The following is a 17964-nucleotide window of genomic DNA, read 5'->3' on the forward strand; positions in this document are numbered from 1 at the left end:
AACTCATATTCATTTTTTTCGTGCCGTTTCGTTTTAGCGTGTTACGTGTCAGATTGTCAGGCCTAAGTGTCATACTGTTACTGTAATATAATACTCCTTTCCTATTGGTCAACTGTATGACATGTGTTTTGAGATTTCTATAAATTATAGTTTTATAATATTTTTTTTAAAATTTTTTGTTAATAAAAACATCAAAATTTTATTCTGAAAACAAAAAGATATTATGATTATACTTCAAAGAAATCTATAAAAATGTGTCAAAAAATAAAGTATACAACTCGCTGGGATGGAAGGAGTAACATATATGGATATAATGATAATTGTAGAATAAAATTGTATTATATGTATGTATGTGTGTGTGTACATTATAATTATGTAATGTATATATTTGTTAAAACTTCAAACATTAATTCTTATCTTAAGAATCTAGAATTTCTATTATACCAAATTCTTACAAAACAATTATATTATTATAATATGTCTTCTAGTATTTTTTTTAAATTTTTATTTATATTTTTTTAATATTATTGTAATTTTGAAATTACAATTATTATATAAATTTATTAATACAAAATATTTAATTATCATATATTTTAATTTTTTCAGTGAGAGGTATTTTTTTCCGCAACGTAGATTGTAGATAATTATTTTGAAGTATTTCGTGTTGTCACGGATTTAAGATATTTCACCTATTTCTATCTTAAATTATATCTATATTCTTGTAACGTGTTTAAAAATTCTTGTCGACATATTTCTCTGTCACTTCAAGATTTAAGATTTAAGATTTTAGGACTTTTTCTTATACGCGAACGAGTCTTGATTTTGAGCATTTACCATCCCTCTGATTAATCTATCATTATTCTAACCTAAAAACCTCATCTAATCGTAATCGTGAGTAACATGTTGTTTTAAAAAAAAATCACTATTTTAACATCAAACTCTCGTAGTTGTTACGAGATCGACTTACAGTATAGATATAAAAATTTAAGTTTTTTTTAAATTGAATATGACCCACCCCTCCCTTTTATTTTTTGCTATATCTTCGCCATGCGTTATAAGAATTTTTACGGTTTTTTTATTTGTTATTGTAGCATATAGGGTGGTCACGGTCCGGTTTAAACCGCAAAATCCGCATAAACCAATCCGATGTTAATCCGATCCAAACCGAAACTGAAATGAGGTTTACGGTTTCGGTTCGACTAATTTAAAAAACTGTGGTTTGTGGGTTGGTTTCGGTTTTATATTAAACCAACCCGTTATAAAACCGAACCGCATATTTATATATATACAATATAAATATTTAATATTATATATATAATATTAATTTTATATAAATATATTAATTTTTTAATTTATACTTGTTGGTTTGTTGTTTAGTTACTTATCTTGTCAATACCAACTACAACTCTACAAGTCATATCAATTCAGTGATCCACGACTTCGATTTCGATTCAAGTTTATGCATTTTATTAGACTAAAGTTTGTATTTTAATTTAACTATATAAAATTGTGCAAATGGAGAGAAAATGATACTTTATTTTCTAGTATTATTCATGAATCCTCATCTGATTATAAGTCTTAGTCATAAACCGATCAATCTGCTTAACCGAACCATCAAAAACCGCACCGCTTGGTCCGGATTAATTGGTTTGCGGGTCACGGGTTGGTTTGAGATTTTAAAAAACCGCTAATGTACGATTTGGTTCCGGTTCTACCTCCAATCCGAACCAAACCGAACCGTGATCACCCCTACATAATAAACTTGTAGGTTCGAATGTGACTCATCTCGAGATTGTCCAACAATTAAATATTCAATTATAAAGATAGAGTTAAGTTCTATGGAGTACATAAAAACATTGGAGTATTGGAGTACAAGTTTTAATTTTTTAGTTTAATCATAAATAATATATTTGATTATACAAATTTATATACAATCTATCATTTATAAGTTGTCTTGCACATAATTGTCTATCAATCTTTAATATCCTTCAACTTTAACAAGTATTAACATTATTGTTCTGCTTATTAGTTATATTGCAGAACATAAAGTCATGTAATTTATAAAAGTCATTATTCTACCTTTTGATTACAATGTTTATGTTGTGTAGAACATAATGTGCAGGTTATTAAATGTTTACGAATATTATTGAACAAAAAAATTGAAATTTAGATGAATAGATTACATTTTATCCAACTTTGTACTCCAATACTCCAATATATTGTGTACTCTATTGAACTTTACTCTATAAAGATATAAATTATATTAGGAAAAAATATATATATATATAATTCTGTTTTTCTTAATTTAAAATAGGCTTATCCCCATTTATTTTATTCTCTCCTGTTGCAGTTGTTACAAGAATCGACTTGCAACAATAATTTAAGTTTTTCCCTCTCTTGTGATAGTTGTCATGAACATCGACTTATAACATAATAATTTAATTTTTTAATTAAAATTGACCAATAATATATCCGTTCAAAAAATTTCCAATAAGAACGATATATTTAAAAATGTAAACGTGGGCTCTTAAACTCAAGAAAGTTGTGCTCGCACAGAAATTACATAATCATCTAGCAGTGCGGATCGTTATTACCAAAGTTTTGGAGAAATAATGTACTAGTAAGTCATGTCTGCCGTCAAAACAAGAATTCTATTACAAGGACTGCTTTACAAAAGTTATTGAACAAATTTCCACTAATATGATATTTTATGGCTGCAAATTAGATAACAAATGGACGATGCATAGAGTTGCAGAAGTCACTGGGAATGACCTCAACCAAAATTTATATTTATTTATTGTGAGAAATTACACTTAAATATCGGTTCATATGACGATTGATACATGATAAACTACTAAAACCTATACTAAAATCTATAAATTTAATGTATTTTGATTAGTGTGGTCAAAAGGGTGTAACCCAATCAAAAAGTGATAAATTTATCCAATTTTATATTTATTATGTACTTACAAATCTATTGCAAAAAAACCGCTTAAATATTAGAGTCAAATCTATGGAAAAGCTAAGCTACTACTCCATTAAAATAGGCTTTGCCTCAATGTCACTAAAATCTCATAGTTGATAAACAACAACTGCACATTCAGCAGGTAGTTAACTGATGATCTGAACATACACAAAGTATCTGGAGATTCTATTATGGTCCAGATGGGGTCAGTTCAAAAATATCTATCAAAGTATGTAATATTTTTAGTCACAAGAGTTGATGATACTATATAGTTCATCTGTGTTATATCTGTCTGACTATGTCTAGGTTGTCTGTAATACTCTTCATATTCATCATCTTATCATTGAACCCTTGTACTCATACTTGCTGTTGTTCAAAGTGGTGCCCACAAGACTACATGAAACAGAGGAATAAACAGTTTGAGCAGAGAAGCAAAAAGTTCTGGGAATTTGATGGGCAATCCAAGAGTTGGGTTGAGCTGAAACTGCCCTTTGATCTTGTATCTTGTGTCAATGGAAACTGTAGCAAAGTGGGATCACTTGAAAAAATGATCAAGAACAAGAAAATGAATGGTGGGAAAGATTCTGGTCAAGGGGTGAGGGAAAAGACTGTTTCTTTGCCTCTGAGAAAGAGAGTTTCTTTGGTCAAGATGTCCGAGACATCGATATGGGTCACTGGTGTGAGTGGCTCTATCTATGAAAGGTTTTGGAATGGATTGCAATGGGTTATTGCTCCTCATGATCTACCAGTTTCTGCTGGATTTGCAATTGCTTCTTTCATTGTTAATCACACAATTCTTGCTCTGTCTGATGCTGGCAACTTGTATCAGGTATATTATTTGTCAAAGATTTGTTAGTAAATTACTAATTAGTATCATCCAAAATACTAGTTGGTATTTTTTTAGTCCAAGCAAGAACCTCATCTTGCTTGGACTAAGCATCTAGTACCTTATCTTTTGACTCATTAGAACAATAGGTGGTGCACTGGTGCGGGTTTGTGATCACATGTAAAATGCTAAATTTAAGTTTCAGGTTTGAAGTTTGTTGAATATGGAAGCCAAGTGACATGGGTCCAATTTCTGCGAATTTGCCATCTATATGGCTAGTGTTCCCAGGCACCCAACTTAAGCTTTTCAATTATTCAATCTACTGGAATACAAGACATGTTGACTACCATACGATGTTTATATACGATGATCTAGTGAATTTTAATTATTAACCTTCAGTGAAATTAGTGTGGTGGAGTCCAGTCTGTATTGCCTCCTGCCTAGCAAATAACGAAACATTAATTCTTGGTCAATCTCTGCATGCTAGAGCAAAGTGCTAATGATGACCAAGGCAAAGCAAAGCAAAACTGGCAGATACGATGAATGAAAACTGATTCTATCTTTTTATTGGGTTTTCAGATGCAACTGGGGGAAAATTCGCAGCCAGTATGGGTTGATTTTCAACCACTAATCGATGAACATACTGCAACAAAATTAAAATACGGAGTCATTTCCCATGATAGGGAGTGAGTAATTTGTAAAAACTGTATGACTCTTTATTTCCTTCCTTGACTTTGATTATTTGTATAAGAGGAACCATAATTAATAATTTTTAAATTTGGATTGATTTATATTAGGAGGATCTATTTCTGCACTAGAAGTGGATTGCTATTTGAACTATGTGGAATTCAGCCTCCAAGGTGATGTATGTGGACATATACTATCATTATTAGATATCCTGGCCTCTAATTCGAGTTTTGTTTTCTATCTTAATAGTTGGATTAATCATGGCAGACCTCCTGGTGCAAATGTTGCAGCAATAGCTGATGTCGGTACTGTTAAACCAAATATACTCTTTACTGTAAGGTAAGCCGTTTGTGTGTATGGATGCCTGAGAAGATTGAGGTTTCCAGGTAGCTAAATATTGAAATATAAACTTTAGTTCTACAGGTGACCTATATGAATATGACATTAGCTCACAACCAATGTGGAAGAAGCATATATGGATAGAAGGATCGACAGATGATACTGCTTTGATGCCATCTATGGGGTTTAGTGTGCATGGAATAAATGGTGCTTACTCTATCTCTCTGTTTCTCTTGACAAAGGTATTCTTTGACGTAATTACGTCTGGTGGTCTTTACATAAATATGAAGACTTGTTGTTAAATCTAAAGATTTCAATGACTTCTGTTCGTCACTTGTATCCTCAGGGTGGCAAATTAGTTGAGAGACGGTTGCATCAGAGAAAATGGAAATGGATGATTCATGGAAGTCCTAAACATCAATTCCTAACATCTATCACACCTGTATCACAAGATGAATTGATGGAGCAATCACACTCATTGTTTGTCACGACAGAAACTGGATATGTATTTGAATACCAGATTCCAAAACCAGGTAAAATGATTTCTATTCTATTTTGTACTTTAGAGGTTTGTATGAAACTGTGTGAACAGAAAGGTCATTTACTTTTGATTGGATGTACAAAATCGATTTCACCAAATTGCATCAATACTGCATTGTTTTAAACAAGGACAGGGACTGCAGACAATAAACAAATTCCAGAGAAATGGGTTAATCATATGCATCCTTCACATGCAAAGGCAGCAAAAGGCATTGCAGGTCTTGAATTTCAGGTAGGTAGACTAATATTCCCACTAGATGACGGAAGGCTCGGTGAGTTGCATTTTCCAGGCATAGGAGGTGAAGGATTAGGGCCTTATCTAGGTTCTATTCGGAGAAGATCAACAATAAAGCTTATATGGTCCATATTAGATGCCCCGGAAACAGAAGGATGGAATGCAGATTATTGCACTGAATCAAGAGGACCTTCAAATTGCATTAATGGCTTGAAAGATGAAGCAGATGATACAGATGCTACACGATCACTGATAAGAAGGCGGAAGGGAAGCAGAGTACAACATAATTACTTATCTTTTACTGAAGCCCGGGCTAGCTTCAATTTGGCAACAGAAGATCATAGCATACAAGATAAATGGATAAACACCAACTTTCGTTTAAGAGTAATGTTTAGGGGTCTCTCCTTCTTCCTTGTAACAGATGATGGATTGCTATTTGAATATTTAAGTGCCGAAAATATCTGGTTCTGGATGAGGCATGAACATCCAAAAGCTATGAAAGGTGTTCTGGGAAACTACAATGGAAGTTTATTTCTGGTCGATGAGCAGAAAAATCTTCTTATTAGAGAAAGAAGCAGCAAAGAACTTCAATGGATCAATTGCACTGCTATGAAAAGAGGAAGACATGTTACTGGAGGTCCTCCATGGGATGTAGTTCCAGGAGAAAACTTTAAAGTTACAGCTGAAGATGCCCTCTTCTTCGTTAGCAAAAGTGGAAGGCTATTACAACTGACTGTAAGTAATTAAGGATGTTAAATTTGACTGATATTTGGAAACTATATACTGATGAAATGAATAAAATAAATATATATATAGGAGTTAGTTTGTTCATTCTTACAGCAAAAAAACACGAAAAATCATACATAAGCAACTTGAAAGTAAAACTTTTTTGTAGGTTGCACTGAGGAAATTCAAGTGGAAAGACTGCAGGTGGCCTCCGAGTACAAAAGTTGCTAGTATAGTGGATCAAGAAGTAATTAGAGGAAACATAGTTTTTGTTGTTGGAAGAAACAGCAGACTTTACCAATACAACAAAATTACGGAACTTTGGCATGAGCATTACCAATCACAGCACTTGGTTCTGTCAAGAATACCTGGGACTGCTATGCGCCCTTCATCATCATCATTAACCGGCTCCCTGTTTCTTCTCTCGGAAGATGGTAAACTGATTGAATATCACTGGAGTTCAACTGATGGCTGGGACTGGATAGAACACGGGACACCTCGTATAAGTGTGGTTTTGGTTGGTTCACCTGGTCCGTGCTTTCTAGGAAACCAGCTGTTTTTGGTAGGATCAGATGGAAAGGTGTATCTGAGATATTTGGATTTGGATCAGTCAATGTGGCGATGGAAGGATTATTCATTTCCTTACATTACCGGCCAAACCATAAAGAAATATGGAAATGAAGATTTTACAGGGCATTCTCAGAAATCCGAAGAAGATCTGCTTGGTTCCAACAGAAACTGTGACCCAAAGGTGTGGCAAGTTTATTAAAATATCAATTTAATGCTATAATGTATAATCTCATTAATATAAAATCTTCAACAAAAACAGTTCTAATGTTATAATGAGTTTCGGTTATTTGCAGATTGCAACTACAAGGCCAATACCATTCGCAGAGGATTCAGTAATATTCGAGTTAAGGGATGGCAGGGTGAGAACTAGAATTTTTACTTCTGGATACATTTCTTCTGAACATGCAAAAAGGCAATACTTGTGTTAAGATGCAAGTGCTAAGACTTTCATTCTTTACTTGTAGATATTCTTTACAATTGACCATACAAAAATTTAAGGTTTTAGAAGGGGATTTTTCCCTGTTTGCAGATCCTGGAAATTTTATTACTGCAACAGAATAGGAGTATTTATTACTCCCTCTGTACCAACGGGTTTTACGTTACTTTTTGGCACGTATGTGAGGCTCTTATAAAGTATAGTTTAATTATATATTTTTTAATTTTTTTCCCTGAATAGAAGTTTGACGTTTAAACTTTTATTAATAAAAATAATTAAAAAAAACATTATGGAAGTATACTTTGTAATAGCCTCAAAATGCATGCAAACAATAAACAGTGAACGTAAATAACCTGCTAGACGGAGGGAGTATTACACAATGTTAGCGATTTTATAGTTTACAGTTAACACATATAATACATATGCTAAACTGGTTTTACGACAGTTGGGTGAGATGAAGCTGAATGAGGATGGCGAGTGGGCGTGGTCGCGTATTATTGGCACGCCAACAAGCTTGTGCATGGCGAATTATTGGACTGCTCTGGCATCATGAAAGTAAGTGTTTTATAAACTTAGCTTCGGTGTGTAGATGAAATGTAGGCAATGTATACAGGGGCTTGTTTGGTCCGATGTAACCCAACACGGTAACCATTACTCGGAACTTTTACTGGTGTTTAGTTGCATAATCTCGTGGTTGTACACAGGAACTCAGACTTCTGAGGACTTTATACTTCCTGTAAAATGCGGTAACCTAGTTACATAGATCAGAGGTGGATACAATGTGAGTTAGACGGTCTATCCTCATCAAAAATTAGCTTATGTATAGATGAAATGCAGGCAATGTATATAGGTAATTTAGGTGCTGGGCAATAAAACTGCACAACTTTCAGATCTTTGTACGGTTATACAGACTCAGTTTTAACCGGAGATACCAAGGAGATGTATATAGTAGTAGTTTGTTTTTCAATTATTGAAATATTAAATAATGTTTAAAAATCCAATTGATATTTTCTATTTTCTATTTTTGAAATCCGCATGAATAATATTTCAAAATCCAATTGATATTTTCAAATTTGGATGTATATAAGTGAGATTTAAAATTATGCTTTAAAATATACGAATATTCAGTTCAGATTATATTATCAGATTTTATCATGTTGAATATAAGTATAAGATCCATAAAGAGGGTTTTAGATAGAATTGTTCTCCATATATTAACTTACGAATTTTAATATATTTAGAGAAGATTTTATATGTATCTTTTGCATCATAAAATTCAGATCTCATCGAACAAGATTTTGTTAAATTGATATATCATGACAAATTTCAAATCAGGAAGTCAAAAAACAAAGCAAAAATATATGTTCGGCACAAAATCGTTCTTTTGCAAATTCTGTGTTTTATCTCTTTCTTAAGGATGGAAATCTAACACTTATGAAGAAAACAAACAACCGAGGCATTAGTAACACGTACTATGAAATATATATGCAGAGGCTGAAGGTAGTCGTCACTGCGTAAATATACAACTGAGTTTGTGTATGGTAAAGAGTGTAAACTGTTGTATTCTTCCTTCGTCCCGCTCATTTAGGGGCCGTTTGGTTCGCTTCGGGGAAACGGAATGGAATCCAGAAAGAGAAATGCAGAGAAAAGAAAGGAATAATCCTGAATTGTTTTACATGTTTGGTTTTGTTGCAGAAACGGAATGGAAATGTGTGTGATTAATTTTACAGTATATTCGATTTTTTTAATATTATATAATTTCAAAAGAAATGTATTCATATCTATACCAAGATAATTTATTTACATTCTAATAAATTAATATAATTTATTTAACCATACTATTATTTTTTAAAATAAATTAACATGAGAATTATGTCACAATTATATTTAATTTAAGAAACTAAATTAAAAATTATTTTTAATTTCTAAAAATATTTTATATGATGATCTTTTATATTAATTGTTTAAAATATGAATTATAACTCAAAATAGAAAAAAGTTGGGGAAAGGCAATCCAAATACTTAGCTGGGGGTGGGGAATGAGATATGAGTATTATTGGGTAAACCCACTATTAAAAAAGGGGAAAGGGAATGATGATTTTTACAAAACAAACACATACAAGTGGAATCAATCAGGCTGATTACCTTTCTCTTTCATGAATACCCCTGACCAAACGACCCTTTAGTATAAAGTTGTTGGAATGAGGGATTACTATGTATATAGAGAGAGAAAATAAAATTAGGCAAAATTGTTAAAGTAGAGTGTTAACCAAAAATAAAATTTGAGATTGTAATTAAAATCAAAATCTGTGAGAGAATTTGAACAAGAGAGTGATGATTGTGTGAACGATGATAGCTGAGACCGTAAACTAGAATTTGTGATTGTCAAAAGAAAAGAAGGTTTTTACCACAAGTTTCTCGCTCTCAAACATCCTTATAATAAACACATACCCTGGCTAAAATCAGAACCCTCTGAATATATATAAACTGTTATAAATTGACTGTCATGAGTGCATGCATTCAAAGATAGAATAGTAATGCTATAGTAGGGCTATGTAATAGGAGTAGACAAATCACAAAACATTTAATGCTCTTGTGTTTTCCTTTGCTATAAATAGAGCTTGCATCAGTGAATGAAAAACTACCCCGAGCTTCCTTTTCTATGCTCAACTTCTTACTCTCCTTCTGTTAAATTTAGAGTTCTCTGGTGGTTCTTCTATAGCTAGTATTTTACAACACGTTATCAGCACGAAACCCTGCCGGAACTGAGAAGGTATAATGTTATTCAAATGTACATATATATAGTAGACGTGGTTATACCCTCTACAAATAATTTAAATATATATAACCTTAGTAGACGTGGTTACACCCTCTACTAATAATTTATAAATATGACTGGAGTAGACGTGGTTACACCCTCTACTAATATTTTAACTACATATGGCCGGAGAACCGCCTATTTACGATACCATTTAATTTTGGGTAATACCGAAATATAGTGGGAACCTTGATTTATAAATTGCCTGCATATCGGATAATAACTTTTGTGCCCTAACTAACTTATGCAGGATTTTCCACTTAAATATATTGTTGGTTGGAGATAACCTGTATACGCAGATGTCCGTATGGCGGGTGAAAATCCATTTGTCATTTTATATATAGATTTATTCATAATATCGATGATAATAATGATGTACACATTCATTATTGCTTACTTGTTAACGCACCAGATTCAGTAGGATTTTATGTAATATTTACATTGATAGTTTAAGTTAATAATTTTGGTGTTAAATTCAGATTATAATGACAAATCTTACAAACTTGTCGTTCGTTGCGTTGGACATTTCTGGGGAGAATTATTTATCGTGGGTACAAGATGTAAAGTTGCACTTGGGTTCAAAGAAATTAAGCAACACAATAAAGGCAGAAAACACATCCACGGTCGAAGAAAACTTTACCTCTATTATTTTTCTCCGACACCACATGCATGAAGATTTAAAATCTGAGTACCTAGAAGTCGAGGATCCCTTTATTTTATGGGAAAATCTAAAGGACAGGTTCGATCATCAGAAACTAGTTTATCTACCTGCGGCTGAAAATGATTGGGCTAATCTAAGACTTCAAGATTTTAAGAGTGTTCGGGCATATAGCTCTGCCCTATTCAAAATAAGTTCTAGGCTCATTATGTGTGGTGAGGTCGTTACTGAGAAAAGAAAGATCGACAAAACACTATCCACTTTTCATCCCAATAATATCAACTTAGCCGAGATGTACAGGGAGCGGAAGTTTACCAAGTTTGGGGATCTCCTTTCAACCCTCCTTGTTGCCGAGCAGAATCATGAATTGGTGATTAAGAATCATCAATCCCGTCCAACGGGATCTGCCCCTTTACCAGAAGTAAATAACACGACATTCCAGCAGAATGTACGTGGAAAAGGGCATAGAGGTGGACGAGGCCATGGTCGCTACCGTGGACGAGGCCGTGGTCGTGGGCATTTTCGTCCTTATAATAGCTCTGGTCACCAGAAGTGGCAACCTGAAACACAGAGCAAAAGAAAGGCACCACAAGGAGGGAAAACTGACAATTTATGCCACAAGTGTGGAATGGAAGGGCATTGGTCACGTAATTGTTATATCCCACAACATCTTGTTGATTTATATCAGTCATCTAAAAGATCGAAAGGAAAAATGGTGGAAACCAATTTCGCCAACAACTTAGATGATTCTCTTATAATATCAAGTGGGGGAATAAGCGTTAATGGTCCTAATGAATCTAACGAAACTCCCATGTGGGAGGCTGAGGATTAGTTTCATAGAATTATTAGCAACCGGAGGAATGAGCATTAATGGTCCGAATTACTATAGTTACTAGTGTGTACTGTGTGCTTTATTTTGAACTATGTAATGTGTTATATGTTCTTATTAAATAAATTATGTTTCTTAATTATATACAGAATGGCAACTGAAGATATATGCATTGCTGATTGTGGTACAACTCATACAATTCTACAGAATCGAAAATACTTTACCCATATAACCAAATCTGAAGCTCAAGTTGGAACGATTTCTGGCGTATCTAATATAATCGAAGGTTTTGGTAAAGCTAGTTTCGTCTTACCTAATGGTACACACCTACATATTCCAAATGCATTATTTTCTAGTAAGTCCACTAGAAATCTTCTTAGTTTTAAAGATATCAGACTTAACGGATTTCACATTGAAACCACTTCTGAGGCTGGTAAAGAATATCTCCTTATCACTTCTGCTAATTCTAGCAACAAGAAAATCTTAGAAAAGTTTCACTCACTTTCCTCAGGATTATATATGATGAAAATCAGAACCATTGAGTCACACAATGTCATTGCTTCCAAACTCATAGATCCAAAATCATTTACCCTTTGGCATGAAAGATTAGGTCATCCTGGAGTCTCTATGATGCGTCGTATTATAGAAAATTCCACTGGACATCCTCTTAGAGATCTTAAAGTTTTTTTTAAAAATGACCTTCCATGTTCAGCATGTTCTTTAGGAAAACTTATTACCCGGCCATCTCCTACTAAAGTTAAGCTTGAAAGTCCAAGTTTTATAGAAAGGATCCAAGGCGACATATGTGGACCTATCCACCCATCATCTGGTCCATTTAGGTACTTTATGGTACTAATCGATGCCTCAACTAGATGGTCACATGTTTGTCTTCTCTCAACTCGTAATGATGCTTTTGCAAAATTACTTGCCCAGATAATCAAATTGCGAGCTCAATTCCCTGATCATTGTATTAAGTCAATTCGTTTAGACAATGCCGGCGAATTCACATCTGCAACTTTTGTCGACTATTGCATGTCTGTAGGAATTTCAGTTGAACACCCAGTTCCTCATGTACATACACAAAATGGGTTAGCTGAGTCCTTTATCAAACGACTTCAACTTATTGCAAGACCGTTGTTATTGAAAGCAAAATTACCCACATCTATTTGGGGTCATGCAATACTTCATGCTGCTAATCTTATTAGGATTAGACCAACTGCCTATAACCAACATTCTCCACTACAGCTGGTACTTGGTCAAATTCCTAATATTTCTCACTTCAAAATCTTCGGAAGTGCTGTATATGTACCTATTGTTCCACCACAGAGATCGAAGATGGGAGCTCAAAGAAGAATAGGAATCTATGTTGGTTTTGATTCAACATCAATAATTAGATATCTTGAACCACTAACTGGAGACTTATTTACTGCACGATATGCAGATTGTCATTTTGACGAGTCTTTGTTTCCTCCCTTAGGGGGAGATAAACATGTGAATAAGGTTAATCCTGACATAACATGGAATGCATCAGGATTACATTTTCTAGATCCACGTACTGGTCAATGCGAACTTGAAGTTAAAAGAATTATCCATATGCAAAATATCGCAAACCAAATGCCTGACGCATTTAACGATTCTAGAAATGTAATAAAATCTCATATACCTGCAGTAAACACTCCAGCTAGAATAGATATACCAATTCAGAAATCAAGTACAAAAGAATTGGTTACAGAATCAAAGCCACGCCTGAAGCGTGGTAGACCGGTCGGTGCAAAGGATGTTGCACCAAGAAAAAGAAAAACAAAGAAAATTGCCCCTGAAGTGGCACATGCTCCAGAAGAAGCAAATACCCCTGAAGTGGTATTATCTCCTGAAGAGATTCCCGTCCCTGAAGATTCGGGATTAAACAATCATGAAATTTCAATAAATTATGTGCATGATATGAAATTATGGGATCGAAGTAAAGCCATAATTGATGATGTATTTGTGTATTCAGCGGCATTGGATGTCGACATAAATTCTGATCCTGAACCACAAAGTGTGGATGAATGCCGTCGAAGAAAAGACTGGCTAAAATGGAAAGACGCAATTCAAACAGAATTAAATTCATTGCGCAAAAGAGAAGTATTTGGACCTGTTGTCCAGACACCAATCGGTGTGAACCCTGTTGGGAATAAATGGGTATTCATAAGAAAACGAAATGAAAAGAATGAAATTGTGAGATATAAAGCCCGACTTGTAGCACAAGGGTTTTCTCAAAGGCCTGGCATTGATTATCATGAGACATACTCGCCAGTAATGGATGGAATTACTTTTCGTTTTATATTAGGTATGGCATCTAAAGAAAAATTGGAAACACGTCTTATGGACGTTGTTACTGCATACCTATATGGATCACTTGATAGTGATATTTTTATGAAAATCCCCGAAGGATTAAAAATGGATGAGTTCAAGAAACCTCGTCATATATACTCCATTAAACTTCAACGATCATTGTATGGATTGAAACAATCTGGTCGTATGTGGTATAACAGACTTAGTCGTTATTTAGAAAAGAATGGGTATATTAGTAATCAAATTTGTCCATGTGTTTTTATCAAAAAATCACAATCTGGTTTTGTGATTATTGCTGTATATGTGGATGATTTAAACCTTGTAGGTTCAGCTACAGAGGTTGATGAAGCTGTCATATATCTAAAGACAGAGTTTGAAATGAAAGATCTTGGGAAGACAAAGTATTGTCTTGGTATACAAGTCGAGCACTTGCCATCGGGAATTTTCCTCCACCAATCTACATATACAGAAAAGGTTTTGAGCAGATTTTACATGGATAAATCTCATCCGTTGACAACTCCAATGGTGGTTAGATCTTTAGAACCAGATAAAGATCCATTTCGACCACGAGAAGATGATGAAGAGGTTCTTGGTCCTGAAATCCCATATCTGGGAGCAATTGGTGCACTTATGTATCTTGCGAATAATACAAGGCCAGATATTGCTTTTGCTGTGAATCTATTGGCTAGATTTAGCTCTGCTCCGATGGCCAGACATTGGAATGGGATCAAACATATATTTCGTTATCTTCGTGTAACAATTGATTTTGGGTTATTCTTTCCGGAAAACTCGACATCTCAATTGATTGGATATGCAGACGCTGGATATCTGTCAGATCCACATTTTGGCAAATCACAAACTGGATATGTATTCACATATTGCGGTACAGCTATTTCCTGGAAATCCACGAAGCAAACTACAGTAGCAACCTCAACAAATCATTCAGAACTAATAGCAATACACGAAGCCAGTAGAGAATGTGTTTGGTTGCGATCTATTATCAAGAATATTCAAGAATCGTGTGGATTACCGGATATCACGAGAAGTCCTACTGTTATGTTTGAGGATAACACTGCATGCATTGATCAACTCAAGGAAGGATATATCAAAGGAGACCGCACGAAGCACATTTCACCAAAATTCTTTTATACTCATGAGCTTCAAAAGAATGGTGAAATTGATATACAACAAATTCGATCATGTGACAACCTTGCAGACTTATTCACAAAATCGTTGCCGAATTCAACATTTGTAAAGCTGCGACGTAACATTGGAATGCGTCGACTCAAGGATATGCTGCAACAAAACATCACTGATTGATGTTTTTCTTCCAAGGGGAGATTGTACTCTTTTTCCTTCGTTAAAGTTTTTATCCCACTGGGTTTTTCTTTGACAAGGTTTTAACGAGGCAATCTATGATCCGCACTATCATGACAATCAAAGGGGAGTGTTATAAATTGACTGTCATGAGTGCATGCATTCAGAGATAGAATAGTAATGCTATAGTAGGGCTATGTAATAGGAGTAGACAAATCACAAAACATTTAATGCTCTTGTGTTTTCCTTTGCTATAAATAGAGCTTGCATCAGTGAATGAAAAACTACCCCGAGCTTCCTTTTCTATGCTCAGCTTCTTACTCTCCTTCTGTTAAATTTAGAGTTCTCTGGTGGTTCTTCTATAGCTAGTATTTTACAACATAAACATCTTCAAGATCAACATAAAGAAAACTTATCTTTACATATATCTAACGGACACGGGCAGAGCCACAGCAAACGCTGCAGTGGGCTCCAACCCAGTGCAAACAAAAAATGTTCCGACATCTTATATTACTGTAGCCCATATATTTGTGAACCGGCCCAGGAGAAAATTAGCCCGGCCCATATTTATTTTTGCAATACGGGAAGAAAACAAATTTAGCAGACTTAAAAACAAACCCTAATAAGATTTTTAGGTTTTTAAAAACAAAAACGATAAGCTGGAGATTGGAGATTTAGAGATAATTAACCAGATTATTTTATTTATTTTTTTAATTTATAGTTTATAATCTTATAATTAAAGTTTTATGATTTATACTATATTCCATCTCTTTTACTCTGTTTTTTACATGATATATATAATGACAAATCAAGAAAATAGGGAAAAGACATTATTATTATTTTTAAACCCAGTGTATCTAAACCTACGCTGAAGTACATTCTTCATATGATACTAATGTTGAAGAAAATCCAACTAGTATTTGTTATCGAGGAAAATCAATGTGATAGAACTGATTATTAAGTTTCCAAAATTGAAATTGATCTTAATACTTCTGAATGTAATCCGTGGATTCGAATTTCTATGTAACATCCTATTATTTCAAATTTATGAATCTCTTACTTTTACATCCTACTATCACACTGATACAAGTGATATCAAATTGTCTTGTTTTATCGTGTTTTATTTTAATGATCACGGTTGTGCGATAAATTTTCGTTGTTATCGTAACATTATCAGTAATACCCTGAGGGCTGAGACTTGAGGTATACCAATCTTCATATGATACACATCATAAAAATAATTCATCACGAAATTCAATTACTGATGGAAATGCTTTAACCGAGAAGAATAATGAAGAGCAGTGTACAAGTATGTATTGCAATTGTAATAAATGTGCACGCGAAAGTGCATACTGCGAGTGGGATCATCGTCAATAATATCTTGAGATCGGAGGTATACTAATCTTCATAGGGTATATATCTTCAAAGAATTTTTCATCACTAAAATCAGTCATTGACGAAAGTTTACTAATTAAGAAGAATAATAAGGAGCGATATATAAATACATTATATATTTTTATCAAATAACATTATCAAATAACTATACATTATATATTTTTTAAACTATACATTATATATTTTTATCAAATAACTATAACATAAAATTGTTCCAACACTTAAATGATATTAAACAAATTAAGTAATTTGATTGTCGAGAGTCTCATCGCTATCTTTACTTTTCTAATTCTTTCACCATTGCGTTACTTTCTTAACCTCTATGCTCAGTCCAAATATAAACATTTGGGTTGGAAGGAGGGAGTAATATTTTTATGAGGATAATTACACCATTTAAATATTATAAACTCGCGTGTCCTCTCATTTCATAATGCTTTTAGTAGCACGTGCTAGGATTGATCGCGGGTGGTATTTCTGTAAAATCGCAAACCAAACCGCTAATATTCAAACCACAACCGCACCGCACTATCATAACAATCACGTAAACCACATCACAGCAATGCGACGCGGTGCAGTTTGTGTTATTTGCACATTCACGATAAATATTTTCAGTTGAAATTATGTATAAAATTTCAATATATGATCATTAAAAAAGGTATAATAAATTTATATGAAATTTATCATTTCAAAGTTACAATAACTACTAAAAAATGTAAACAAAATATAAATAAAATAATAATAATAGATTATAAGAGACAAATTATAATAATATAATCATTTTATAAAAATTTGATATAATAGTAATGTTAGATTTATAAAGTAAACAATAATTAACTTAACAAATACATATGTAACATACATATGTATATACGCAATTGTTCAAATACAAACTACTAAAATAAAAACTAAAATACAAATCAAGATAAACTACACCTAAATGATATCACTCCCCCCTATATGTCATCACCCTCGAGGGACCCCTCGTCCACACTCAATCCACCCCGGGTCCGCTAGAGCCTTGTCAAGGCTCAGGCTTTGGACAGGCTTCACACAGGCTTAAGAGCCAAAACTTGGCTCCACTATCGTCACACTAATCTCCACCCCGACCCTACTTAGGTTCATCTCCGGTCCTAAAACTCTTACCATTTCACTTAATCACATTGGTTTGTATTTAGTTTGTATTTTAGTAGTTTGTATCGGAATAGAACCTTATGTATATATTATAATTTTATTAAATTATTAATATATATATATATATATAGATATATGTTATTATATTACGGTGCGAT

The 17964-nt window shown here is 33.6% G+C and overlaps 2 protein-coding genes across 3 annotated transcripts; both read left to right on the forward strand.

The window, feature by feature from the left end:
• Positions 1-2971: 2971 nt before the first annotated feature.
• Positions 2972-8291, forward strand: LOC108203100 (uncharacterized). 2 transcript variants are annotated; one of them, XM_017371837.2, is made up of 10 exons: positions 2972-3794; positions 4371-4477; positions 4589-4651; positions 4728-4817; positions 4894-5059; positions 5164-5350; positions 5492-6327; positions 6488-7069; positions 7182-7247; positions 7770-8291. In XM_017371837.2, exons 1-10 carry the CDS (start codon positions 3264-3266, stop codon positions 7875-7877), a joined length of 2736 nt encoding a protein of 911 aa, XP_017227326.1. In that variant the 5' UTR covers positions 2972-3263; the 3' UTR covers positions 7878-8291. The 2 variants fall into 2 exon arrangements, with proteins under 2 accessions (XP_017227326.1, XP_063940646.1); XM_064084576.1 differs by lacking the exon at positions 4371-4477 and having other exon boundaries at positions 3520-3794.
• Positions 8292-10627: 2336 nt separating this feature from the next.
• Positions 10628-11632, forward strand: LOC108201367 (uncharacterized). Its single transcript, XM_017369660.2, has one exon. The coding sequence runs from the start codon at positions 10628-10630 to the stop codon at positions 11630-11632; it is 1005 nt and encodes a 334-aa protein (XP_017225149.2).
• Positions 11633-17964: the final 6332 nt, after the last annotated feature.

This window comes from Daucus carota, chromosome 9 (assembly GCF_001625215.2).
Source record: "Daucus carota subsp. sativus chromosome 9, DH1 v3.0, whole genome shotgun sequence".
In the NCBI taxonomy this organism is placed as follows: domain Eukaryota; kingdom Viridiplantae; phylum Streptophyta; class Magnoliopsida; order Apiales; family Apiaceae; genus Daucus; species Daucus carota.